At 45.4% G+C, this 27,630-nt stretch overlaps 1 protein-coding gene across 1 annotated transcript; it reads right to left on the bottom strand.

Moving 5' to 3' along the window:
* Positions 1 to 537: 537 nt before the first annotated feature.
* Positions 538 to 27,630, bottom strand: cdk6 (cyclin dependent kinase 6; the record flags this gene model as incomplete). Its single annotated transcript, XM_080531136.1, has 8 exons — positions 27,501 to 27,630; positions 26,324 to 26,662; positions 22,946 to 23,081; positions 19,501 to 19,668; positions 7,753 to 7,862; positions 1,491 to 1,541; positions 1,100 to 1,235; positions 538 to 687 (listed from the first exon to the last, which is right to left on the bottom strand). Exons 2-8 carry the CDS (start codon positions 26,545 to 26,547, stop codon positions 538 to 540), a joined length of 975 nt encoding a protein of 324 aa, XP_080387262.1. The 5' UTR covers positions 26,548 to 26,662; positions 27,501 to 27,630.

The following is a 27,630-nucleotide window of genomic DNA, read 5'->3' as shown; positions in this document are numbered from 1 at the left end:
CATTAGAATCTGGTCTGCAGTAAGACAGAACAGCCTTTAGGTGACAGTGATATCTAAAGAAGTGTTTGGGCTATATTTCGCACCAGGCAGTGTGAGGCTTCTGTGTGATTATCGTTATTAAGTATTCATTGAATAGGAGTGTGTGTGTGTGTGTGTGTGTGTGTGTGTGTGTCCCCGCTGATTCATCCGCAGAGGTGAGATCCAGGTGAAATCCATGTTTGCCCACCCTGGCTGCCTGTTGCTCCCCCATCAAGGAGGCTCATGCCAGGCTAAAAGCAGGACACAACTGGCAGCAGCTGCTTGAGACCCGGAGCAGTTGAGAGAGCCTTTGAGACCCTTCTGACCTGAAAGGGTCGTTGCATTGTTTGTAAAGTACTAAAAAAAAGTCTCCTCAAAGCAGCATTCACAGTACATTGTGGAAGATCCTCTTGGTTGTTGAGCAATGAGGAACGTTGTCTCTGTCTGTTGCTCTCCAACTCTCTCTCTCTGTATCCCTCCCTGCCAGTCCAGTCCAGTTCTGGTCCTTCCATGGGACAATCAGGCTGCTCTCTCCTCCATGGTGGCCTGGTTGCTGGGGATGGGCTGGGCGTATACACTCCTACTATCACTGTCCACACTCTGGAAGTATGGATGGGTCAGGGCAGCAAACGCTGATATCCTCCTAGAGGGGTTGAATGCCAGAAATTGCTGTATGGAGAGAGAATAGAAAAGTTGTTCTCATTCGAAATGTCCTCACACATCGGAAATTATTATTTTGCTACACTGTTATTCATGTTGATGATAGGTACACTGGCATGTTGTAGGTCTAGAATATTGTTGCTCAGGAATAATATATATGGTACAATAAATATTACATTCATTTCATTAAAAAAACCAAGTGTGTTTTTCAGTGGGGAATCATAAATACATTCTTTGCACCCTCTCCTCGGCCTTCCACTTGCTTCCTACCCATAATGCATTGAAGGAGAAGACCTAGATGTCCTCAATTGCTTTTTGAGAAGGAAGCAAGTGGAGGACGGGTTTCTAACAATTGAGAAAGTGTCTGTGTACTCTGTATATTCGAGAGAGATTTCAGTTGGGTAGTAGGTTTGTCACTCACCAGTAAGAGGGACTTCCCTAGGTCATCCATGTCCGGGACCAGCTCTCCGATTTGCTGAGCGGGTCGTGGGGCGAAGGCACTCTGTGGTAGGGCCACTTCCTGGGGCCAGTCCTCCACCGAAGGCACCCCGACCGCACTGTCATCATCAACATCATCATCATCATTATCATCAATGTTGTTATGGCTATTATCATAAATATCATTTATATTTCAAAATTATTGTTTTCAACATCCCTGTCTTCATCATCATCATAATTTATCATAATAAGTGTAGTTATTATCATTATCCTCTTAATCATTAGTTATCATCATTATTATTATCATTGGTGGAGGCAGTACAATGTGGCATTGTAACCGTAACATTTTCAACTCCATACAGTACTGTACTTACTCAAAAATCTTCCCCAGTTGATCAACATCTGAGCTTCCTCGAAATAGAGGTCTGGGGAGAAGGAGAAGACATTTCATGTAACTGAAGTTGCTTGACGCTTGAACAAAAGGTGACAGGAACAGACTGTCGATCGGCATAAATATGGACTAGGCTGGCATCATCATACACTACTAATGCTCTCACTCAACTGTAAATGGGACTGTCCAGCTAGGGGCTGAGGACACAGAGCTGGTCTGCACATGTGAGGCAGGCGCTTGGTCAAGGGCCCAGTGCATGCAGTCAGGAGTCTGGATGAGTGGGATGGGTGGCGGGTGGGGGGTGTGGGATGGGGGGGGTGGGGGGGTAGTGGGGGGACTGTGCAGGACTGCTGGCGGTTCCTGTGGCTTTGGGCTGCTTTGGACGCCCATGGGCGGGCGGGCATGCTTCCCCTGGCACCCACACAAATTCCAATCATCATCAGCACAGGCCTGCTCTCAAAGCCCTGACCACCAAACGGGCAAAAAAATAAAAATTAGAGAAAAAAAAGACTCCATTTATCCCTCATGTGGGTCTGCTTTAGCTCTCTGTGTGCCTGTGTGGTGGTGATGGGGGGGGGGGGGGGGTGAGCGAGAGGCAGTGTACGGTACACCGTGGTAAAGAACAGTTGGATTATTCTAACAGGGAGAAAGACAGCACCGGCAAACAAATCTTCCTCTCCAAGTAAGAAGAGAACTAAGGATTTGATATGAAGGGAAATGTGCTTTTTGAATGAGGGAATTTTCTTTTTGTCACGTCAGTTTACAGTACGATGCCACCTATGCTGTGTTATACGTTATATGTGGGTTGCATGATGGGGGCAGAGCATGGAAGGACAGAAAGTGAGAAAGAGTTTGTGTCTGTGTGTACAAAGTTGATCAGTCACCACCAGATGTCAATGTAATGCAGCATATACTGTAATGTGCTATCATGTTGTGACTCAGGATCCCAGACACTTATGACTTTACTTTACTACAGTATACTTCACTGAACACACAGACTAAAGACTAAGTAGTAACCATGTGTGCATGTGCTGCCCCCCCCGCACCTCCACCCCACCCCGTCGTAGCCTTTGCATAGTTGAACTCCCACACTTTCCTCCATGCACAGACGTTTGAAGATTAGTCACAGGCAGAGGGATATTTGCGCATTTTTTCAGTGACAGCAATTAGGTTGTCACATTCTTTGACAGATGTACTTATACCAGTTTGTACAAAGCCACCAGATGTGAACACGACTATAGGAGTGTTCGGAATCTAACTCATTAGACCTTGTGTAATAGTCTTTGCCTGACCAATACACTCCCCTTCTCTCAATGGGTGACCACAATGGCATGGCTTTATACTGTAGGGGCGAATACTTGGTGGGTATGATGAGTCTAAGGGTTAAGCCTTATGATCAGACTAAACCAGCTCTGAATTAAGAAGGGGAAAAAAAATCACCTACAGCGATGTCATCATGCCAAAACAAGTATGGCTGATATTTCCAAGAGGTCCATTTTTAAACCAGGAGTGGTTTGTTGGTCTGGATGGATGACTGGCTTCACACAGGGCTGACACACACACATATACACACACACACACACACACACACACACACACACACAGAGGTGATACTAAAGGAGGGGGGATTGGGATTGGGACTGGGCTGGGACAGGCAGCTGACTCACGCTCTCCTAGTGCCAACCATTCTGTTCTACATTCCACTAAACACAACCTCTGGAATGTGTGTGTGTGTGTACGTGTGTGTGTGTGTGTGTGTGTGTGTTTGTGCGCGCGCAAGTACATGTGTGAGAGGTTATGTCTTTGAGGGTCTATCAATGTGGCCTGTGCACTGTGAGAAAGTCAACAAGGATGTGTGAGTCTCGTCATGTGTCGACTGCTTTAAGACAACATGTCCGACCTTTAGATTAGGGAAATGTCAACAGGTCTTTCTTTCTTTCTCTGTCATTCACAGCTCAGTGACTTATCACTGCTCCATCTAAACCATGCAGATGCAGACTTGCATGATATTTGCTCAAATTCCTGAGATGATAAATGGTAGCTAAAGTATGTCATACCGTTCAGCGAAACTGGATTTGCACTTTTTCACATGAATGTCGTGAGGCATGTCGTGAGCAAAGACTTCGTCTGGTGAAAACCTTTCACGAGGTGAGTCATCAAATGAATGGTAGGGGAGCACAATCGACACAGGGAGATTCCCTAACCTATCGACTGAGGTGGCGTAAGGTTGTTATGCCATGGAGGGGCTCGAAGCTACGGCGGGAACAAGACACGTTTGAGGTGAACAACACGTCATGTGAATGTGGGTACGGGGGAATCTCAATTGGACCACAAGGAGGAATTCTGGTTTGACCTTTACCTACAGTACCCACCCTATGATGTCTGTGTGAACCACAAGCCCTCACAATGGTTTGAGTTTGAATAGCACTGAGCATTTATCAAATACGGGGGCTGAAGCTTCATCTCTCAATGTCTCGCTCACGCACTCGCTCTCTCTCCCTCCCTCCCTCTCCTCTCATTCTGTCTCTCTCTCTCTCTCTCTCTCTCTCTCTCTCTCTCTCTCTCTCTCTCTCTCTCCTCTCTGGTCCCAGGTGCCCTTTAATCTGTAACAGGTGGCCTTTTAAAAAGCCATCTTAATCACCTGCAGGATAGAGTGAGTGAAAAAAAAAGTTTAAAATAAAATGGTGGTGCTGTTCACCGGCATCAAAGAGCCTCCCTTGCCTTCCGCCTGCAGGCAGCGTGGCCAGGAGCCAGGTCCTGAACACACAGGCTTTTACAGCTTATTGTGTCAGAGAAAAGTGCCCCCACCAACTAGCCTCTTCTCCCCTCCCCGACACTTCCACCAGGATGCTAATGGTCACCCACTGGGCTCCAAGACGGGGCTCCAGCAGGACTGTGTAAGGTAAGCCCACTGAGCAATAGACACCAAGGCAATAGATCAGTGAGCTTCAGGTCTCAGGGTACTCATCCCTCCTCAAAGTACTGAACAGACACTCAGTGAAAGGAAACAGAGCATCCGATCATTTGTTCATGTTCAATTTCAGCGATTTGGGCGTCCATGTGTCATGCATGACCTGTATGTCACGATAGCACAGTTTTATTGACAGATCTGATCTGTCTTAAAGGCTAACTGTTGTGCAAATGAAAATGCCTGGGAGGCAGTTGAGGTGGTGCACACGTGTGATGTAATACGTGTGAGTGTGTGTGTGTGTGTGTGTGTGTGTGTGTGTGTGTGTGTGTGTGTGTGTTAGGACTAGGAGAGTAGTGTAGTGTGAGTACAGTTATAGTGTGTTGGTGTGATATTGTGGTGTGGACATCCATAGTTGTGTTAGTAAAGGGGAGAAAAGTGAGGTGTGACTATATCAGAACAATAGTGAATGCTGCTTCTATTCAAACAACCCCACCTTCATTTCCTTGGTACCAAAGACAGTCAAATGTCACTAGTTATTAACGGTTCCCACGTGAAGGTTTAACTTACAAAAGGGCATTTGAAGAAAAATGTTTTTTCCAGGTCATAAAATGGATTATATATCTTTTCTTGCTCCCTTCATAAGCCCCCCAGACCACAATCTGGAGCTCAGAGCCATACACAGGACACACACACAGACACAAACGCGCACACACACACACACACACACACACACACACACACACACACACACACACACACACACACACACACACACACACACACACACATACACACACGCACACACACACACACAGCAGCAGCAGCAGCAGTCCCAATGTTGACACTGGCACAGACGAGCGCTCTTTCCATTCAAATGTGCCGAAATTAAAATTAGATGAAACAAAAGGCATAAGAACAGGAGGGTTAGGGGTTGAAGTATGTCAATGAGTATATCCATTGATCTATGGTCAATCTATGATCAGTCAGTGGTCTTTGATCAATCTGTTGGCTTTCCATGATCGACCTATATATATATATATGCTTGCTCAAGTTATGTTTGATCTGTGTAAGGTCAGAGAGCGCCCTGAGCGTTAAATAAAGTCATTATGGAGCTGATATTTGAGATCCGTACACTTTTCCTGAGTTTCCTTTCAAAGATTTGAAGAATACACCGAACATTACCACACGTGGTCTGAAATATAACTCAAGGTCCTGTTTGAAAGACAGGATATCTGCCTCAATAGACCAGAATCTGTCTTCTCCATTTGTCTGTCCGTCCTGCCTGTGACAGCAGTGTTATGTGAAAACAGCAAACACCCACATCCTCTCCAGGACAATGGGGAATAATCAACCACGATCTGTGTCATCAGGCTACAGGAGGAAAATAAACACACGCACACACAGAGGATTACACACACACACACGCGCGCACACACGCGCACGCACACGAACACACACACACATCCTCACATACTCATTCACAAATGCAAAATTACCCCAACACACATCCCTGTGACTCCCTGCGACTCCCACCTGTGGTGTGTCCGTTACACAGTGGGGGCATGTGTCTGGTAGGGACGGTTGGAGAAGGAAACATAAATTACTGGCGAGGCTGTTCCTGTTGGCACTGCTCCCTGCCAGAGAGAGGCTGCTTATCTAAGAGACCACTGAGTCCTCCCGCCCCCCCCCCCCTCTCTCTCTCTTCCCCCCCCCCCGCCCCCCCATGTTGATTCACAAACACACAACACATATCAACATAAATATTAACATGCAGAGGCCACATGAATGGTTGTTTAACAAACAGTACTAAGACATTGCAACGTGAAGTATTCATTTAATGCATTTTGTTGATTTTGTCTGATGTGAGAGGAGGGTTCACTAATAGCTTGGGCTTCCAGTATGAGAAGAACGTTGCACCGCAAACTGACAAACACCTATATCAAGAAGCACAAGAGTCAGTTGCCTGCAACCACAGCCCCTTAAGTGGAATGTCATTAACCGTTTGATAACCCAACTGACAAAAGTATTACACAAGCTATCAGCTTACCAGGTGCCAGAAAATGAAAATACAGTAGCTTGAGGAAACCACCAAATAGAGGTGGATTTTTTCACTGAATTCACAGATAAACGATCACTGATACTGTATGCAGGTTACCAAATCCATGTATAATTATTATTATAAAATATATGATAATGTTGTCATACTTTCATTCAGAGATGTGACCAAAAAAACGACCATGTGAAAATCACGAATATATCCTTGTTCAATATTGCGTAGGCTCTAGACCTTAAACTAGGTGTCGTAAAAGGTAAAGACAAGTTCAACTGCATTATTGTCGTCTCCACATGAACATTTATCCCGCCTTTCGTATCGCACATGAAGCAGGTTCCCCTGGGGGGCTCCTCAGTGAGACTCAACTGTAGTGAAGACACTTGATGTGAGTTGTGTCACGAGGACGTTAAAAACGCCGGTTTAGGAGCACAAAACATTGGCTGATGATTTATAAGACATGGCCCCATGATTTAGACTAGTCTACACCAAGGCCATGAACGCACTGCAAACCATCAATCTGGCCAAGGCTGCGTGTTCTGGGCTAAATGTCGCTAAATGTCAATGCTTATTGTACAGTATGTTGTTCCTACAAGAGGTTTTCAAATACAGCTTTGTAGTGTCAGGACAGTGTGACAGTTGAATCCTGTCCTGACGTGTCAGTGATAAGGGTAGTGACGTGTCAGTGGTAAGGGTAGTGACGTGTCAGTGGTAAGGGTAGTGACGTGTCAGTGGTAAGGTTAGTGACGTGTCAGTGGTGAGGGTAGTGACGTGTCAGTGGTAAGGGTAGTGACGTGTCAGTGATAAGGGTAGTGACGTGTCAGTGGTGAGGGTAGTGACGTATCAGTGGTGAGGGTAGTGACGTGTCAGTGGTAAGGGTAGTGACGTGTCAGTGGTGAGGGTAGTGACGTATCAGTGGTGAGGGTAGTGACGTGTCAGTGGTAAGGGTAGTGACGTGTCAGTGGTGAGGGTAGTGACGTGTCAGTGGTGAGGGTAGTGACATATCAGTGGTGAGGGTAGTGACGTGTCAGTGGTGAGGGTAGTGACGTGTCAGTGGTGAGGGTAGTGACGTGTCAGTGGTGAGGGTAGTGACGTGTCAGTGGTGAGGGTAGTGATGTGTCAGTGGTAAGGGTAGTGACGTGTCAGTGGTGAGGGTAGTGTAGAGCAGTGTGTTAGCCGCGCCTGCTCATCCGGTCTGTGAAGATGTAGCATACACCATCGAATCTGTGTGTGTGTGTCTGTGTGTGTGTGAGAGAGAGAGAGGAAGGCATGAACCCAACTCACCTTCTCCTGAACATCTCAGCGAAAATGCAGCCTACACTCCACAGGTCAACTGGTGTGGCGTAGCTGGACTGCAGCAACACCTCTGGAGCCCTGTACCACAACGTGACCACCTGCAACACACGCACACGCACGCACGCACACACACACGCACACACACACACACACGCACACGCACACACACACACACACGTTCATGGTTAAAGTACAGGTTAAAGTGACACACACCCATGGCATGACACAACATGCCAGCTGCCAAAACATACCACAGACAAGCCACACACACACACACACACGAACACAAGCACACATACACAAACATACACACCCACACACACACACACACACACACCCAAGCACACAAGAACACAAGCACACACAAGCACACACAATACCCACAGTTTAAAGGGTGGACTCCTGATACCTGAGCCACATTCCTCCCTCTATCTCTCTGGAAGTGTTTTACCTGAGAGCGCCACTGACACACTGTCTGTAGTCCAGCCCATTGTGTGTCTGGGGGGGCTTCAACACACAGAGGGCTTATGTTACTGTGGCCCCATCTCAGGATTACATAAGGTATGAAATCATATCTGGCAGGCCAGGTCTTTGCGCTCCTGTTTTGTTATGCCTAGATCACACACTCTTTCCATAGTGAGCCATCAGGGACCTCAACATCGCTGGTTCCTGTATGTGTGTCCATTAAAACCAAGTCCTTTTAACACAACACTGTCAGCTGCTGCACTCAACCAACGCCCCCCCCCCCCCCCCCCCCCATGTACAGCCACAGCACAGAAAAACAATGATCTGCCTTTATCATGCCATCATTTCTTCAACAGGTCTCAAAAGTGCTCGGGGAGTAACACAAATATTAAAGCAACCAATTGGGTGAAATTACGGTGGCCATTTTGTGCCAAAAACTGCTAACCACACATCTGTGCAGGTTTCTAACTAGTGGCTGGTTAGGTTTAGCCCACAGGAGAGCAGCATTGTTAACAACTACAGTAGGGAAAGCCTCCAGACAAAACTCAGTGACCCCTGGCGAGAAAGTGGACAGATTCCAGGTGCTTTCCCCTCTCCAGATTTTCCGACAGCGTTTGGCCGCAGGCCCTCGAGGCGCTGCACTCTGCTCGTCAGCGTGTTAGAGAGGCCAGTGTTTGTAAGCAATAGCAGAATGCAGGGTCCTCCTTAGGATAGAAATGCCTAGCGTGCTTGTTCACATAGCAGGAAGAATGATGACCTCTGAACTACTCACCCTGCCTGTGGTATGGTAGCAAACCATGACAAAGAAGGTTGCATTTTCAACTAAGGCTCATAATGTTATACATGAGGTATAAAATAAGGTATTTCACATACAGTAGCTGTTGTTGTAAGTTGTCTGGGACAAACTCATGCGGTCAACTGGCTTTTAGTGTTGTCATGATACCAACATTTTTACTTGGATAGAGTAAAATTGCATATTGCAGCATCAGGCACTTATATTGCAGCATCAGGCACTTATGATAAAAGAACCGGTTCTAAAAACATCTATCGAACCGTTTTTCAAAGCAGGGTATCATGATACGTTTGTATACGGTACATTGTGCAACACTACCGGTTTTATCAGATTATTTATGTTTCAGATTGATCTGAATCCTAATCTGAGGGGACATCCTGAACATCCTAGGGAAACTTAATTATAAACTATCACAACTTTCCTCTAAACTCAAGTTCACTGGTATTGGTGTGTAAAGTGTTTGATTAAAAGAAAAAATAAATGTCTTTCTTGTGAACTTATCGGTCATCTACTATTTTTAGAGACGGGGCCACAGAGATGCAAAGGCGACACTTCTCTTTGTATTCTTCCTGGTTTAGTGGAAACAGGCAGGAAATGGAGGCTGAACCTTATTGGCTGAGAAGCCTTGGTTAGCTCATGTCACATGACCAGACAAGGCACACATGATACGTAAAAAAAAAAAGCCATTGAGGATTTTAGAGCACTGAAACCTAGTTTCTAGTGTGGGTAAGTTCAGAAAAAGTATGAATGAAACTACTGCACATTTGATAGGGTCATAAAATGTCATAGATTTTATTGTGGAATTACAATGATCCATGTTGTCCATTTTACATTTCTTAAAGGAACAGTTCACAAAAGAATTGTCTAACACTACCGTGTCCTACATGTAACATACAAACAAATGATTAAAATTGTGTGAACTATCCCTTTAACTTTTTACCTCATAAATGTCACTCTCTCTAATCCCTAACTTCAATGCAACTGTACAATCCAACACTGAATTGAATTGAGGGTAAATGTGAGCTTCCATACTATTAGACCAGAGGGTGCCTCAAAATGCAATTATCCAAAGCTCAGAGGAATACAAATACAAACACAGATTCAAACCCTTTCCTGTGGCTCTGAGAAATGCACCTGCTTGCTGCTGCATGTGACTGTCTTTCATTGCATGGTTTTCAAACACCACAGAGCAGAAACTGGGGTAGGCCTATGCACGATGCAGACTTCTAGGAAGAACCACACACCAATGCTAACTGACATAAGTGCATAAGAATATCCGCTCTTCTACGCATAGTTCTTCTACGAGTTATTCGAAGGCCTGGCCACAGACAGGGCAGGAAGTTTAATTGCAGTAGGTGTTTTTTCCATGCAACACTGGTCTGAGAAGTCCTGGCGCAACATGCAAAATGCTCTCTTTTGTTTAGTTTTTAAAAGCTTCTGTTCTAGCCCTGCACTAACAGGTTAGGTCATCAACCACTGTAGTCATTAGGACCAGCTGAATCAAATGGTAATGGTAAATGGACTGCACGTATATAGCTCCTTATTCCAAAGCGCTTTACAATGGCCTCTCATTCACCCATTCACACACTAATGGCGGCAAGCTACCATGCAAAGTGCCGGCCCGCTCATTGGGCGCAATTTGGGGTTCAGGACACCTCGACACATGGCCAGCCCGGGGATCGAACCGCCGACCCCCCAACTATAAATAACAATTGAATGGCAAACTAGAAACCATTAGGTATTCATGAAAAAAAGGTAATGCTAACTATGAAGGTGAATGCCATTTTAAAATCACTTTCCCTTTCCCAAGGCTCATCAGTCAATGCAGACCTAGCAAACTTGTTTTAATTTCTGCCCTAACAAGTCACACTGTCAGCACTGCTGAGATCCCAGCAAAACCCCTTTGACTCCCTAAAACACAGACCTCCTTCCTCTCTCTCTCTCCTCCCTCCCTCTATAAAATGTCTACAGCTACAGCACACCCTCTCCATATAACCCATATATGTGTCAGGGAAATACACGTCCCTCTGTATTCCAATAAAGCGTATATACACCTCAGTCTAAGTGTCTATAACACGCATTCCTATGTCTCTCTCAATATAATGCACACACATTTCACTCTCTCCATAAACCATGTTCACCTCTCTATATAAATCAGACTGCACTCTGTGAAACAGAGCAGCTGAACAGGCCCTTAAAGGGGAAGTTGAGCTGAAATCCATTTTCACGTGTATTTCTGGTCGATCCACAACTCATACTATCATCATTTCGTGTGCAGCTGCATCATAGCTATTGAAACGAGAGGTCTGTGTTTATTTAATAAAAAAAGATCTTATACCCAATAAACAAAGTAAAAAAGCTCTTATACCGCATTAATACACGTCAGACACGGGTTTTTCCACTCTGACCCTGCTCTACTATGCCAGAGATTCCCAGAGAGCAGCACGCTCTTTCGCTGTTTAACAGAAGGACCTCACATCATGGGAGGGAGAGGGGAATCTTAGGAGTTGTAGCAATTTGGAACATCAAGACTGATCAGGGCATTCAAAGCGAGAAATCTTGACTCAGAGATCGTTTTAAAATGCTCCCCCCCCCCCCCCCCCTGCTTCTTCCCTCCCTTTCCCCCCCTTTCTCATTCTCTATAACTCTCCCCCTCTCTGTACCTCCTTCCCATCCCATTTCTCATCATCATCCCCCCTCCCCCCTTGGCTCCCATGTCTATGCAGGCTCGGGCCAGGGGTGACTGTCAGATAGGCCTGTGCTCTGCTGCTTGTGTGGAGCTGCCTGCCTGCCTGCCTGCCTGCCTGCCCGGTAACAGAGGAGGTCAGATAAAGCAGCCGTGGCTGACTTCAGATTAAAGGACAACATTCTGGGCATTCCTTTGTGCTGAGAGCATCCCCCGACCCACTCTGCTCTGCTCTGCACGGGTCGGGGAGGAGAGGAGAGGAAATGGCAGCCCCTGCAGAACTCACTGACGAGGCACATCCGCCTCGGAGCGAAGTACAGTAAGACTGGGCCAGGGGGCTAGGGGTGGGGGGGTTCCGCAGCTTGCAGTCTGAAGCTATTGTATCTCTCCACCCCCCCCACCCCCACCCCCTCGCCCCTGCTGTCGCCCCGACCAAACCACACCACCATTATACTCCAAGCGTCTCTCTCATAGATTTCCCCTCTGGAAAGGAAGACAATAGAGACACAATGTGATTAGGAATAAGCCTGGGCTGATGGGGGCTTGGCTGGGGGCCTATGTTTACATTCTCTCTCTCAGAGGAAGCCCAGGATGAAAGGCCCCTTCAACACAGAAACCTTGGGCTGAATTTACTTCTCACCAGCAGGGCCCCAGAACGCCTTTAAAGGGACCAGTTGACCACACTTGGCCAGGGACAAAATGGCTACTGAGACTTGCAGGATCCAAATGCTGTTAAATGTCACTTTCTAGAGAAGCATTCTGACAGCATTAACTGCCACTCTGTATGGGGATAGAAATGTTCAGTGCACTCCACTATGCTAGCGATGGGTTGTGCAGTCGGAAGGTCACAGGCATCTACGCTTTTAGCCTTCGCCTTCCGAATTCCACTTCGTAGGTAAGTAGGCACAAAGTCATTGCATGGCACGACCCATCAAATCTCTACCTAATGAACATGCTGTAACACCGTATCCAAAACTGAACTCATCGCTTCATATTGCAGCTGAAGTGGTCCGACGCTACTGTAGCTGTAATCTGTGCAAAACTATGCGCTCAGAGTCTACCCTTTCCCCCTCCTGAAATGTTGTGTCTCCAGAGAGGCCATTCTTAGCTCACAAGCCAGCTGGGCTGTAAACACCATTATTTCCAAGCTCCAGAGTTCCCCCCTTCTTTGCCTTTTCCCTCTTTCTTCTAAAATACTTTTTTTCAAACACCTAAACAATACCCCCGTATTGGGCCAATAGAGGAAGAAGAAGATCGACCGGAGAGCTTATACAGCGCAAGTGAGTGCAGAGCATAAACTGTATACAGTTAGCTGTAAAAAAAAAAATACTCGGCACCAAAACAGTTGCCAAAGTATGCATAGCGTACAGGAATGCTGCATGGGGCCCGCTGCTAGTCGAACAAAGACAGCACAGTCAGGCTCTTTTTCCCCAGTGCTACCACATCCGCACATCATTAGTCGGAAAATTCCTGATATATGCCGTAACTTTTTTTTTTTTTCTTCTTTTTTTTTACGGCTTACACCCTCCCTCCACCCTCCTCCCCCCAATCAGTCCCCCTTTTCCCCACCTGGAGGCCTGCCAAGCCCCCGTCAACAATTAATACAGACGGGCCCTGAAGTACAGGGGTGCTGCTGCTGGTCTGCGCTGCCTGGCTGGCGGTAGAGGTTACACAGGAAATACCAAATAAGACCTTCACTGTGCATTGTGCTCTGCCGATGATGTGTGAGCATGTATGTGTGTGTATGCGTGTGTGTGTGTGTGTGTGCCTGTGTGCCTGTCTGTCTGTCTGTCTGTCTGTCTTTTGGGGGACAGCCCCTTTCTCCTGCTGCAGTTGGAGCATGGAGGGAGTTTTCCTCCTCCCCCCCCCAAGCCGTTTGAGGAGATATCTAAACATTCCCAGAGTGTGTCGCACGTGCTCTCCTGCGTGCAGTGTGGGGGTTTTTCCCTCTCCGAGTTGCTGCCTGTGTGTCTGTCCAGAGTGAAAGCACATTGTCTGGCAGGACACAAAGGGCTAGATTCAGCAAACCCGCCATGAGGTTCATCCTTGGCTATGACTGAAAAATCCACATTAAAGCTGTTCTTTCCTGGATTCCCATACTGCTATGCTGATAGGCTGTAATGTGATGGTGTTTCAAGAGGAATGAAATATACAGACGATAGCAAATGCATCTTTTGTAGATTATCATTATGGGACCCAGAGTCATGTAAAACGGAGGTGCGTCTTGCATCGTAAGTGGTCAGAATGATGCCTCTGTCTTGCCTGTTTCCATTTGATATATGATCATAGAGAATTAAAAACATGGAGATACTAACCACAAAGTCACTGCTGAAGAAGCATGTGCATTCCCAGTCGCACACATCTCATCTCACTTTTTATCAAAATGATGAGTAACATGAGTATGAGTAACATGAGTAATAAGTTGTGGTTAAAAGCCTTGACATTTGACAGCAACTCATTTCCCCCACCCACATTACTCAACTCATATGTGACCTGAAAGATAAGCTTATATAGTGATATTCAAATTATATTCAAATGGATTGATTCATAATTTGATTCAAAAGCAATGTAACTGCTCACTCATACAGTATGTTATTTTACTAATGTTATGATGTCTGAGACTGCCTTGTTTTGGTAAAGGTAGTGGGACGATAAGATCTGAGGGAAACTGAAGCGACAGATGGATGTCTAAGGTTACAACCAGGTGTGTGTCAACCACGCAACACTTTAGAACAACTTTTCCACGTGAATCCAATGAAAGACTGGATGGTGTCGATATTGGGTGAATGGAGACTACAGTAACAGTTTAGATCATTCCAGTAATGATGTTCTGTTGATAACCCTTCACCAGCAGATCTCTGTGTTCCAGTAATGACATGTTCTGTTGATAACCCTTCACCAGCAGATCTCTGTGTTCCAGTAATGACATGTTCTGTTGATAACCCTTCACCAGCAGATCTCTGAGTTCCAGTAATGACATGTTCTGTTGATAACCCTTCACCAGCAGATCTCTGTGTTCCAGACTGACATGTTCTGTTGATAACCCTTCACCAGCAGATCTCTGTGTTCCAGTAATGGCATGTTCTGTTGATAACCCTTCACCAGCAGATCTCTGTGTTCCAGTAATGACATGTTCTGTTGATAACCCTTCACCAGCAGATCTCTGTGTTCCAGACTGACATGTTCTGTTGATAACCCTTCACCAGCAGATCTCTGTGTTCCAGTAATGACATGTTCTGTTGATAACCCTTCACCAGCAGATCTCTGTGTTCCAGTAATGACATGTTCTGTTGATAACCCTTCACCAGCAGATCTCTGTGTTCCAGTAATGACATGTTCTGTTGATAACCCTTCACCAGCAGATCTCTGTGTTCCAGTAATGACATGTTCTGTTGATAACCCTTCACCAGCAGATCTCTGTGTTCCAGTAATGACATGTTCTGTTGATAACCCTTCACCAGCAGATCTCTGTGTTCCAGTAATGACATGTTCTGTTGATAACCCTTCACCAGCAGATCTCTGTGTTCCAGACTGACATGTTCTGTTGATAACCCTTCACCAGCAGATCTCTGTGTTCCAGTAATGACATGTTCTGTTGATAACCCTTCACCAGCAGATCTCTGTGTTCCAGTAATGACATGTTCTGTTGATAACCCTTCACCAGCAGATCTCTGTGTTCCAGTAATGACATGTTCTGTTGATAACCCTTCACCAGCAGATCTCTGTGTTCCAGACTGACATGTTCTGTTGATAACCCTTCACCAGCAGATCTCTGTGTTCCAGTAATGACATGTTCTGTTGATAACCCTTCACCAGCAGATCTCTGTGTTCCAGTAATGACATGTTCTGTTGATAACCCTTCACCAGCAGATCTCTGTGTTCCAGACTGACATGTTCTGTTGATAACCCTTCACCAGCAGATCTCTGTGTTCCAGTAATGACATGTTCTGTTGATAACCCTTCACCAGCAGATCTCTGTGTTCCAGTAATGACATGTTCTGTTGATAACCCTTCACCAGCAGATCTCTGTGTTCCAGTAATGACATGTTCTGTTGATACCCTTCACCAGCAGGGCACATGGCAAGAAAGTGAGCAGGCTGGCAGGGCGAGGGGGTGCGAGCAGAGCTGACCCAAGCGGTGGTCTGGTTGCTAGGTGTTGCCAACATGAGGAATTCATTCCATCGGTGGAGGGGAAGGAAGCGGCAGGACCCAGAGGACTCCCACGGCAACCGCTTGTTTTGGAGTTGCAGTATGCAGAGGGGTGAACGATTGCAGGAAAAGTGAGCTTAAGGAAGAGGGATTTTGAATGCTCTTTTAGTATACATCAAGTTGTCCCTCCGTATGGGTGCCATCCTCAGAACATCTGCTTCTGAAAGTTTCCCTCTATCAAAGCAAATAACAAGCCCTTATTCCCCATAAAAAAAGTCATACCATCCAAGTTCATTGACCTCTAACTCAATAACACAGCAGTTGAGATTCAATAGTATCGCTGTGGAAAAACATATCTCTGCCTGACACTCTTTTGTCTCTCCGCCTCTTGACCCTACAGGCAACAACAATCAGTTGAATAAATGATTGGGGCATTTTTTCCCCCTGTAGCTTCCAAATCCAATTTGATGAGCAACGCTGTTCACATGATGCTCTCCATAGAGGGAGCCTAATGGCTTTCATGGGACAATCCAGTCTGCTTCCCATTACAATGAATGGCAATAGATAGGGATCCATACGTCACATTGACAATGCCACAAACCCAGTCTCCTTTTTGTTATATCCTTTATTGGACAGATATACAGGAAGAGACTGACAGGGAGGGATGGGGGAAGTGTGTCAGCAGAGGACCAGACCTGCACAGACGTGGGCATATATGGATCCCTCCAGACCAACTCCAGGCCCAGGCCAATCTCATTCTAATGAATGATGAGACGTTGTTGTTACTAAATATGGTTTGGAGAGAGAGAGACAGAGGCCGTTAAAGATTAGTAGAGTGGTTTACGGTCTTGTATGGGGGGATATTATTATCGTAACCCTAGAAACTAGGCAAAACGACATCAAGAGACGCAGATGATGCTAATGTTCTAATGAATCATGTCCTAATGGGTTTATGTTTTGACCAAATGTACTAATGCAGATTTAGGATAAGCTGATAAACCACAATATTGGGCAGAAGGAGTCTTTTTTTAATCTCTCTTTTCTCTCCCGTCAGCTTAACTCATCAGCTTGTCACTCAAAACTAGACAATGAGTGTCGGAAGGCTGAAGTCATTAGAAAACCATCAACAAAGCAACAGACCTCCAGTGACTCCCCAGGGTCAGGCTAATCTGGACCTCTGCAGCACCCTATGGGTGGTCTCAGCTCAGTCCTCCTTTCACTTAGCCACTGGGTAGGGATGGGGGGGTGAAAGGGGGGAGGAGGTAGGGGTGGGACACTCTGGGAGGGAACTGTCAGGGGGGGCCGCCTCTGATGGGCAGCCCCCATCACTCACTCACCCACCCACCTGCACGCACGCAAGAAAGTGAAATTGTCTGCTCGGTTGAAACGTTTAAAGGGTTAATAATAGATAACACATAAAAAGAGAAGTTCTCATAAGTTGGTTTAAACTGTCAACTGTCGGGAAAAAAACTGAAAAAAATACAAATACAAAAGAGGCCTCTTTTGCCCCTTATGCAAATTCAAAACACATACACTCCGTTTAAAAGCAGTATATGAATCATACCGATTCGAAACGTTTGTTCGGTAACACCGTTCAACGGTGCTTTGAGTGGCATGGAATGAGTCAAGCCACATGTACACCTACTGCACTGTCTATCTATGGCCTACGGCGCTCGCCTGTACGTACCAAGAACAGAACCCTGTTCTGACTAAACAGGTCACTCAGGGTCCATTGGTTGCTGCTGGCACAGAGCTGGTGGGCACTAGCAGCACCGATTCTGAATCTGACGCAGAGGGAAAGGAAGTCCTGTCACGGCTGTTTGTGGACTATGAATGGTTGTGTTTTAGCATACAGAACACAGTAACGGCAGGTCCTTTATCTGAGTGAAAGGAAACACAGAGCTGGGAACAGTGATAGGGGGGATTCCAGACAAGGGAACATTCACCTGGAACCAGAGATGCTGTGATCATGCACACACACACACACACACACAGACACAGACACAGACACAGACACAGACACAGACACACACACACACACACACACACATGGCCAACCAGTGCAAACAGGGAGGAAGGTGGGGCTGGAGAGGGGAGGATAAGCAACTTCACTAAGGTGAATTCCCAGAAGCCCAACTGCCTGAATGAAATGTGTCTCAACGTCCACTGTCATATAAGAAGTGAAACACCATTTTGAGAGCAAATAAACCCCTAGCAGACTGCATGATTAATAGCATGAGCGCACACGCAGACACAGAGTGAATACGGTTAATGAGCACTGAAAACACAGGTGACCCTGTTGGATGGAGGATTCTTCCCCTGTACTTCCTAGTTGATCTTCAAACATGGGAGGGAAACAACATGTCTTCTATGGTCAAATTGAAATCCTTAATGATCCTAATGTGTCAAACAATACAAAAAGAAATTAGACAAATTGGAGACAAATACCATTGACATAATGTATAGAGAAAGATATTCGCATGTTGGCTCTGAAACGACATGCAACTCCTAGATTAAATTGTGGATATATATAGGCCTCCTGTAAGAGTGACATTTGACACATGTACTGGTATATTCATAAGACGATGAACCTATTCAATTGTTCCTGTACAGGGCCACTGTTGTTAAGGTCCAGCCATCTAAACGGTCCTCCTCCCCCCTCCCATCCCCAGTCCTTTCAGCCCCTCTCCCTCTCCTATCTCTGGACATCAGAGCCCAGTGGAAGACAGTCTGACTTCAAAGGCTGGGTGGGAGAAGGGGAGGGGGGGGGGGGACGACGACGACGACTCAATCTCCCTCCTCATCCATTCCACCCCTGTCGGATCCACTTTTGGATTCCTGAGACTCCCGACCCGGCCCCTTGGTTCTCACTTTACAGACCCGTATCGTTTACCCTGCGTTCTGGTGTGCCCGTTGGTGCCCTTTAAGTGGCCGCTACATTGCATTAGTGGCTTTTCATGTGTGTCTCTGGAGACAGTGAACTCTCTCTCTGTGTCAGCCCTGTCACACTCCTGATCCCACCTGAGGGAGTTCACACACACACACACACACACACACACACACACACACGCACACACCCTAAAAAACCCTTAAATCCTATCTCTCACTCAGCGTGTTTCATGTTGGTAGATGGTCAGTAAAACATACAGCAGGTTGTTTAAGAAATTGGTGAAACAAGAAAGAACGGGCCGATAACAAAGTGGAAGACAAGATAGACAGAGGGGAGGAGAGAAGAAGGAGGGTAGGAAAGAAGAGGAGAGAGAGATCAGGTTTTCAGAGGAAGGGCCTCAAGCACCTCTTTTATCCCAGATGAACCAGTCTTTTGTGTCAGGAGAGCACTGTGGGAGATAAGGGTCTGTAAAAAAGATTCTTTACATTTGGGAAGTCCAATACACAGCTCCACTATCTAGTATCCATGTGGACAATATCAAAGTAGGAGACACCAGTCTGGCTATCCAAAATGGATACATTTAATCTATGATTCGACTGTGACAGAATGTCAGTACCTACAGACATGGATTTTTTTTCCAGTCACCATCACCTACTGAGAAACTACTACTCCACAATACACATGATGTGTATACATACACAATGAACATCACAAATAACATTTGATTGATTGATTGATTGATTCATTGCTCACCACAGAGGTGAGAGCCATCTGAAAGCTGTATATCCTGGCCAGGCCAAAGTCAGCCAGTTTGATCTGTCCTCCACTGGTCACCAGGATGTTCTGGGGCTTCAGGTCCCGGTGAACCACGCGGTGGGAGTGCAGGAAGTCCAACCCCTGCAGAAGCTGGTACATCATATCCTGTGGAACGACAAGACACACAGATACCAAGGTGGACAAACTGTCAGTGACTTTGAAAATAAATTCTTCAAATATGTATCTATTGAAACAGAATTATTTGAAGGCAAATTTTTAAGTCAATCCCCAACAGGACTGAATGAAATCTAAATGTGCCAAGAGAAAAAAAAAAGAGGCAGTGTCCCTTTAAAGGCTGAGTGTGGCAGATGTTGATAGCTGACACGAGTGCATGCAGAGCTGGAAAGACATGTTGCTGTGAGGCCCATTTCTCTGATGATGGTTAATTGTGGATCCCCCTCTGTCAGGCTCAGGGACAGCCCCCAGAGTAACAGCTCCCAGAGTAACAGCCCCCAGAGTAACAGCTCCCAGAGTAACAATCCCAGATTAACAGCCTCTTATTTTAGAAGCTAAACTGAAATGCACAACAGCCATTTCCTCTGGTGGGAATTGCAATAGAAGGACTAAACTGGTGATAGTGGTGATGGTGGGGCTGTATGAGTGATAGAGAGGTGTGTGTGTGTGGGGGGGAGGCAGATTAGAAGAGTGAGAAAGAGAGAGAGAGAGAGAGAAAGGGGCACTCTTCACAGTTGAGACATGAATCGCCCTGCTGCAGGGGTTACAACCAGACGGCCGGTGGCGTGGGCGACCCCCTGAAACCCTCCGCCAAGACCTCACAAGTGACATGGACCTGGGCCCACGGCTCCATTCACTGACCTACCAGCTGGTGGGTGATTAAAAGGAGTTGAAACAATGGACTGCACACTCAAGCAGAAAACATTTGCAAACGGCGCGGGCCTGACCGGTGGGCGAGGGGAGGAGATGGAGCTCCTCACAATGCACAAAATAGGGACAGGATCCAGTCTGTGTGTGTGTGTGTGTGTGTGTGTTTCTGTGAGGGCCCTCTGCGCGTAAACAGACCCTCCTTTTTGAATATCCAACGACCCATGCCCTAGCAGGCCAACAGACAGAGGCAGAGGCAGTTATTTTGGGGGTTGACACAATGTCATCACCCCTGTGAGTTCCTCTGTGATGGCTTTAAATAGTCATTTCACCATGTTTCCTTTCAACAGCATTTCCTACTAAACCCCAATTATCTCATAAGTGTGACTCTAGGACAAAAACACTTGTGTGCCCCCCCCCCCCCCGGGTCTGCCATATCGTCTCCTGCATCAGTTCACTCGAAGCAAACACACATACACACACACACACACTACTAAATTACGTAGCTGAACGTTTGTGTAAGTGAACAATTTGATCCATTCCAGTTCTTCATACTACAAGGTGTGGCAATGAATGAACTGTGGGGCTGGTGGCAATGTCAGACAATGAGTTAAACTCGCATTATCTATGCAAGGACACCTGACCTGATGTGAACTTGACAGGACTGAGTACCACAATGACACAAAAGGTTGCTCAAGACCCAACTGTCTTTGGCAGCACCTCTACCAGAGCACCAGAAACAGCTCGACGACGGTGAGGAAACTGAGACGAGGGACTCACAATGACCACAAAGCCCAAAAAAGAGAGGAGTAGGAAGAAAGTAGCCCACCGAAAAAGCAGTCAAAACATCGCTTCCTGAGTGCACCCCCCTTTCTCATGCAAATACACCAGAGGCCGCCATATTGTTTATTGTAGCCAGGCACAATACAGGACATCTGCCAGTTAGCGTTAGTGTAATTCCCTCCCCATGCTTCATTAACCTCCCCCTTTATGGGCCTGGAGGAGAAGAGGTTGTGGGGGGGGGACAGGGGGGGGGGCGCAGGTCCCACATTAGCCCAGCCTCACTCCCCCAAGACTGGGGGGAACCGACTGCTTGATGTCCTTCCAGCTCATTTCATTCCCGGGGCCTCTTTCATCAATTACCAATGTGGTGGGTCTGAGAGGGGGGCAGAAATGGTGGACAGGCTTGGACTGGGCTGGGCTGGGGGTACTGGGGTGGGGCTACAATCTGGTGTCTTCTGGTCTGGAAGAGTACTGCATAAATTAAGCTGTTTGAGGTGTGCGCGGGGGGGCGGGGGGGACTCTGGACTCTGAGGGGTTACTGTGCAATGTCCACTGTCATGGAAGTAAATGGGATAGGGCCTGTGTCATCTTGTGTCTTTGTCCTTGGTCATTGTCCATTGTCCCCCGTAGCTCCAGCAGTATGGAGAAGGCTAACATCCACACTCGACTACTCAACAAGTGGTTTACCCCAATCAATGTGATTTAAAGAGTGGTACTGAATAAAATAAAAAGGTAGCAAGAGCATCTGTCACACTAAAAGCAAATCTCGGGAAAGCCTCATGTTGGATGTGCTCTAGACTAATCTCTGTTTGGTGTACCTATGGTTCCAACAATTCCTTACGATAATACACACACAAAACAATCCCAGAGGAGCCTATCAAGAGTTACTGTAGCCAACTTCTCTGGCTTCAGTTCCACACTTTACTAAGAGGCTTCCACAAATAGAGTGACACCTACCACTCCTTCCCCCATACTTTACATGACCTACCCCCAGACCCTGCGGTTAGAGAAATATGATCAATGAATTTGAAATGAAAGAGGTGTGTGGGAAACGGGAAAGGGAGCGGGAGAGACTGTCAGAGTAAGAGAGTTTGCCAAACACTGCAGTTCCCAACCTTTGGATAGTGTAAGTGGACACTCACAAATAAACACATGACATAATATGGATTAGAGACATTGATACATGCCAATATGAATTATAGTTTGTCTAAGACTGTGTTTTGCCCTGAGGGACATTCACCATGAAGTTGTGCATTGTTTTGTTTTTTTTACGTGAAATGAATGTTGTTGCATTGGTTATAATGTGAAATGTTGGAGCAACAGCAACACATAATGCAAGTAGAATTACACACATGGTCCTCTGTGGCTGAGTTGGTAGAGCATGGTGCTAGCATCGCTAGCTAAATCGCATACACATACACACAGTCAGAAGCAGCATCCCTCTTTCCGATACACAGTAAACTAAAAAGAAGCACATGAGGCTGAGGCCCTCTAATTAGGACCCCATCTGCCACATGTGCTGCCTCTCAAAACCCCTGACCGCTTCTGATGTTTAGGACTTCCATCCTGTCTGAGCTGGGGCATGGATATTCCCTGGATATTATGCAAACAAGGGCCAGAGATTCAACTGATAAATGCCAATAGCTACATTGAATAGTTGCTTACAAAGCTAAAGTAAATTGTTACTGTGTGCACTGCAGTGGCTACAGAAGGTTGTCATTCAAATGAGAATGGGAATACTGCAGTAATCAATCCAGACATCCAGGTTAAGACTCACCTTGATGGTTTCAGATGGCACCCCTGGGTCAGGGGCCTTCTCCAGGTATGTGGTCAGGTCCTGGTCGACATGCTCAAAGACCAGGGTTAGTTTGGTCTCCCGGTCGGTCCGAGACACAGTACACACGTCAAACAGCCTGGAGAGAGGCAGACGAAGACAGTCAGTGGTGCTGCTTCCTGTGTTTGTTCAGTCTAATTCCGTTGAAACACTTCATATCAAGATGCCATCTATAAAATATTCCAAATATCTCCAAAGGGGTGGGGATAGTGGTGGCCTGGTGGATAGTGAGCTGGACTGGTGATCAGAAGATCATGGGCTCAAATCCCATCTGAGAACACCACCACAAGTGGGCCCTTGAGTAAGGCACTTAGCACTAAATTACTCCAGGGAGACTGTCCCTGTAATCTCTAATTGTAAGTCGCTTTGGATAAAAGCGTCTGCTAAATGTAAAGGGTGTGTAGTTGGGTAAATAATAACTTAATAAAGGTTACAGGTACCAACTGGTACATTGTATTTGAACACACACTTCTAAACATCAAATGTGTGAACTACAAATACATGATTCAGGTCTGTTGTTCAAGATTCACATATTAGATGATTTATTATGCTGTTTAAAAGCAGAGCTTTAAATATAGTGTGTAATCCATAACTACAAAACAATAGCAATGCCTCATTTAAAAACATTTTTTGTGTGTTTTCTGAAATACAGAGAAAAACATTTGTTAGAATCTCGAGCATTACCAACCTCTAAAAGATCTAATCTATTTAAACAATCTAGATTCAGTTAGGCCAGAAATTCCTTTATAGTGTCAGATAACTGTCCAGACTAGTTTCCTGACAGTTTGAAAGAATGCTTGCAATGCCTCACATACTGGGGCTTTGTTGGCTAAATGAAAGCTACCAGAGTTTTGGGCTCCTTGCTCATGACTGATCAATGTTTTGGCAACATATCCTCGCAATATTCCAGTGAAGTTGCACCGCTTTGTGGAATGAAGGACTTTATGGTACACTAATCTTGTCACGGTCAGTTGAGCGTGGAACACCTACCAGACCTGGGAAAAATGTGTATTTGAATATTTAACTGAATATTTAAAAAATATGAGGTGTGCTTGATATCCTTGTCAGGCATCATGGAAGAACTGAAATAGTCTCAGAACCAAACTCTGCACGCAAGTTAAAGCTTAATCAGGCACACCTCAGGTTGTTATGTTGAGAGCATTTCAAATAAATGTTTTGCAATGGTCTGACACCAACGTAGTAACAGTAGATTTAGAGGTCTAGTAATCCAACAAGCAAGTCATGATTCAATTGCATCTCGGTATGACTGCTTTACATCTCATCTTGGTAACACCAATGATAGCCCTAAAGGTTTAAGGAGTGACTCTAGAGAATCCAACACAACACAGCACAACAACTTGGTGGTTGTATTTTACTAGGCAACAAACTGAGACCAAACATACAGATTTGGCCTGTACGTAGTGCCAGGGCAAGCTTTGGTGAAGAGCTGAAAAAAGCCATCCAGTGTCCTCCTGAAAGAGCTAAGAACCACAACGGACATTCCTCCTAGAGTGCCACGGTAACTCCTGATGTGCCATGGTAACTCCTGATGTGCCATGGTAACTCACGCAGGGTCGGCCATGGCCAGTGTTGGACCAGCATCTCTCGTCACGGCAACCATGGATGGCCTCTAGCCTTTGACATGGCTGAAGTATGCTCACATAGTACAATAGGGTTTTCACTAAATGGCCGTGCAGCATAGTCAACAATTTAACTTTTTTGTCTTAACTTAAAGAGAGAAAGAGTTGTACTTCCTGCCTTGGCAGCATGGCCCAAGAGTAATGCAGGCCTATGACCCTATTTCCTGCATGGCTTTAATGCAGTTATTCTACGGTTGATCAAGATGACTGCCTCTTTCAATGGGCAGCTTAGAAAATGCATAGCTCTACAATCCCAAGAACGGTGTATGGTGCTGTGCAGTAATAACTAGAAACATCCAGTTCATCTACATTAATTAGTTGCCATAAAGCATGAGGGGAAAAAAGACAAATACTCTTGGGAAGTTTGTTCATTTCTCCACTCCCATGCAGCCTACAGGGAATAAGTGCCAGCCCCTTGTAATGAAAGGGCTTGGAAATCCTCGAGTGCGGTCTTTAAAGGTATTATAACCACACATGATGTCACGGAATAGAGCTAGTCTCCTCTGGAGTGCTGGGGCTTAAACACCCCTCAGAACGGGATTGTTCTGCCACAATGCAGACACTGAACATATGGAATGAATAATGGGGCTCATTACAAACATCCAGGGGTTGCCTATAGTTACACTGACGTACCCAGAATGCACTCTGCTCCTCAATGTTGCTTAGCCTATAAATTAGGGAGAGGAGACCCCCCTCTGTGTTGATTTAAATCGTATAGAGTAGTAGAGTTTTATAGCCAAAAAGGAAACCTGTAGTCATTCATAATGTCATGCAATATAATGGGGAGCAAAAATGACACACTTGACATTGTACAAGATGCAAGGATCTGTTATATCACCCTTTATGCAGTATGATCACTGGTATTGGGTACAAATTGAAGAGAACCTTCAATTTATCATTTACTGTGTGTCTAGACTATGCATTAAGTATTCATTTATTTATTCATGAGAGAATAATGTTTAAGCACTTTGGGGCTGAAGATGGAACAGGCATTTGACAACCACTTTTCCATCATGAGGGATTAATCCTAAATCACTTAATCTGCCATAATAAGCCAAATGGCAAGGTTAGGCCTTGAGTGGAGGCCGTAAATGACGTGGGCTCTTTGACGAACCACACTGACCTCCAATGTGAACCATCTAGTCTACAGCTGGAGACAAAACAACCTCATAACTTGTGATGTGGCCTGGGAGTTCAAAAACAACTTAAATCCCAATATCTTGTGCTGGAATAGATCAAGCATGACAACTTAGTGTGGTTCTTTGTATAAATCATGTTAATTTCTTAATTTTCCCCAACAGCTGTGACTCCTCTGTGAATCCCAATGGTATAGTTGAGTTTCACCACGACTCATTTTGGATATCAATGTGGTAAAACAGATAACAATGTCACAGGTGTTGAACCAAAAACAACAATATGGTTATGTCATTGCAGATGCATGAATTAACCATGTAATGCAGTTTACATGACAAGTGAAGTTACACGACAAGACTATGCTTTGTCAATGATTCCCTGAAAGGTGAAATGAGGCCACTCCATCACACAAAACAAAGGCAGGGAAGGAACTATATATGTTTTGTCATTCTCCGAATAAAAACGATTGGTCAATGTCATAAATAATATTCAGATCATGGATAGGCTAATAGAATAGTTGGAAACACATTGTCTCCCCTCACTTTACCTGACCACGTTGGGGTGCTCGAATGCCTCTAGTTGCCTCAGTACCGCCACCTCGCGGATTGTCGAGAGTGGCATCCCTTCCTCTTCAGTCTGCACCCGAACTCTTTTCAGGGCTACAAAGCGTCCCCCATTCTTCAGATCTCGTGCCTTGTACACCTTTCCATACGCACCTTCGCCTATTTCGGCGACGGGCTCGTATTGTTGGGTTGAACTTTCCTTGTCCATTTTTTGCTAGGGGGGGGTTTCTTGATGAAAATATTGCGGGGAATCCCGACGAGTGTGACGACTCAGACTTTCTACAAAAGCATCTTCACTGCAAAAGAGTTGGCACGTGCAATGCCTATGAGAGGAAGACAAAGGTAGTATAGGTCAACACGTGTATATTCTGGTCAAACGCAGTCCCAGGTAGGCGACATCATTGTGTCATCATGTTTTTATTCCGACTATCAACATAAAAACCCCGATGCGTTCGACTTTATCCACTCCCACTCCTATTAGCCTGACGCATATCAACCCATGTCCTCCTACTTCATAGAACATCTGGCATCTAAAAATAAGAAAAAGATAACTTCCCAATTTTCACAAGTTATTTTGTCCATGAATCTGTCATATGATATAGCCATACTTGTTGTGTACCTCTTACATTCATGATATAGTTTAGATTAATTTGATTTAAAAAAGCTAATCAAATGAATAGTTAATAATAAAAACAAAGCGAAATAGAATACGTTGACTAAAATAGTATGCTACTGATATAAACGTAACCTCCAATTGATCCCATCTAATAGGAGCGACATAAAATTGCGAGCACGTGGTTGTCTACTGATTGTATGCTATTGTCTAAACTTCCTATAGCACAGAGTCCATTTAAACCACATCACTCCCTTAATTCTCTAATTTCTCATGTCCATAATCATAACATTGTGTGTTGATACAATAACAATCCAATCACTTTCGGGCATTTTGTTTTAGCACAAAGGCAACCTTTTTCCTTTTTAAATTTTGTTTAGACTTTCCAATAAACATTTCTGATTTACAAAACTATCAAAGGGCTCACAATTTGCTTCTAAATAGGTCTGCACTGGAACATTAAAATAAAGAATGTGCATGAGGATTTTGGATTTGGGAAAAATATATATAGGCTAGGCTATAATTGACAAAAACACTTAAATATTTACCTGATCTTATGTTGTCAGTGAAATTCGCAACATCGAGTGTGTCCTTTAAGTTGTGCAGAAACATAGCACTTTCTTTTAGATCAATGTTCGCACAAACACAGCGCACATCCCAGATCACTCACCGTGCTCA

The sequence above is a fragment of the Nansenia antarctica genome, assembly GCF_963989245.1.
Source record: "Nansenia antarctica genome assembly, chromosome: 5".
Classification (NCBI taxonomy): domain Eukaryota; kingdom Metazoa; phylum Chordata; class Actinopteri; order Argentiniformes; family Microstomatidae; genus Nansenia; species Nansenia antarctica.
This window is presented reverse-complemented; position numbering and strand designations above follow the sequence as displayed.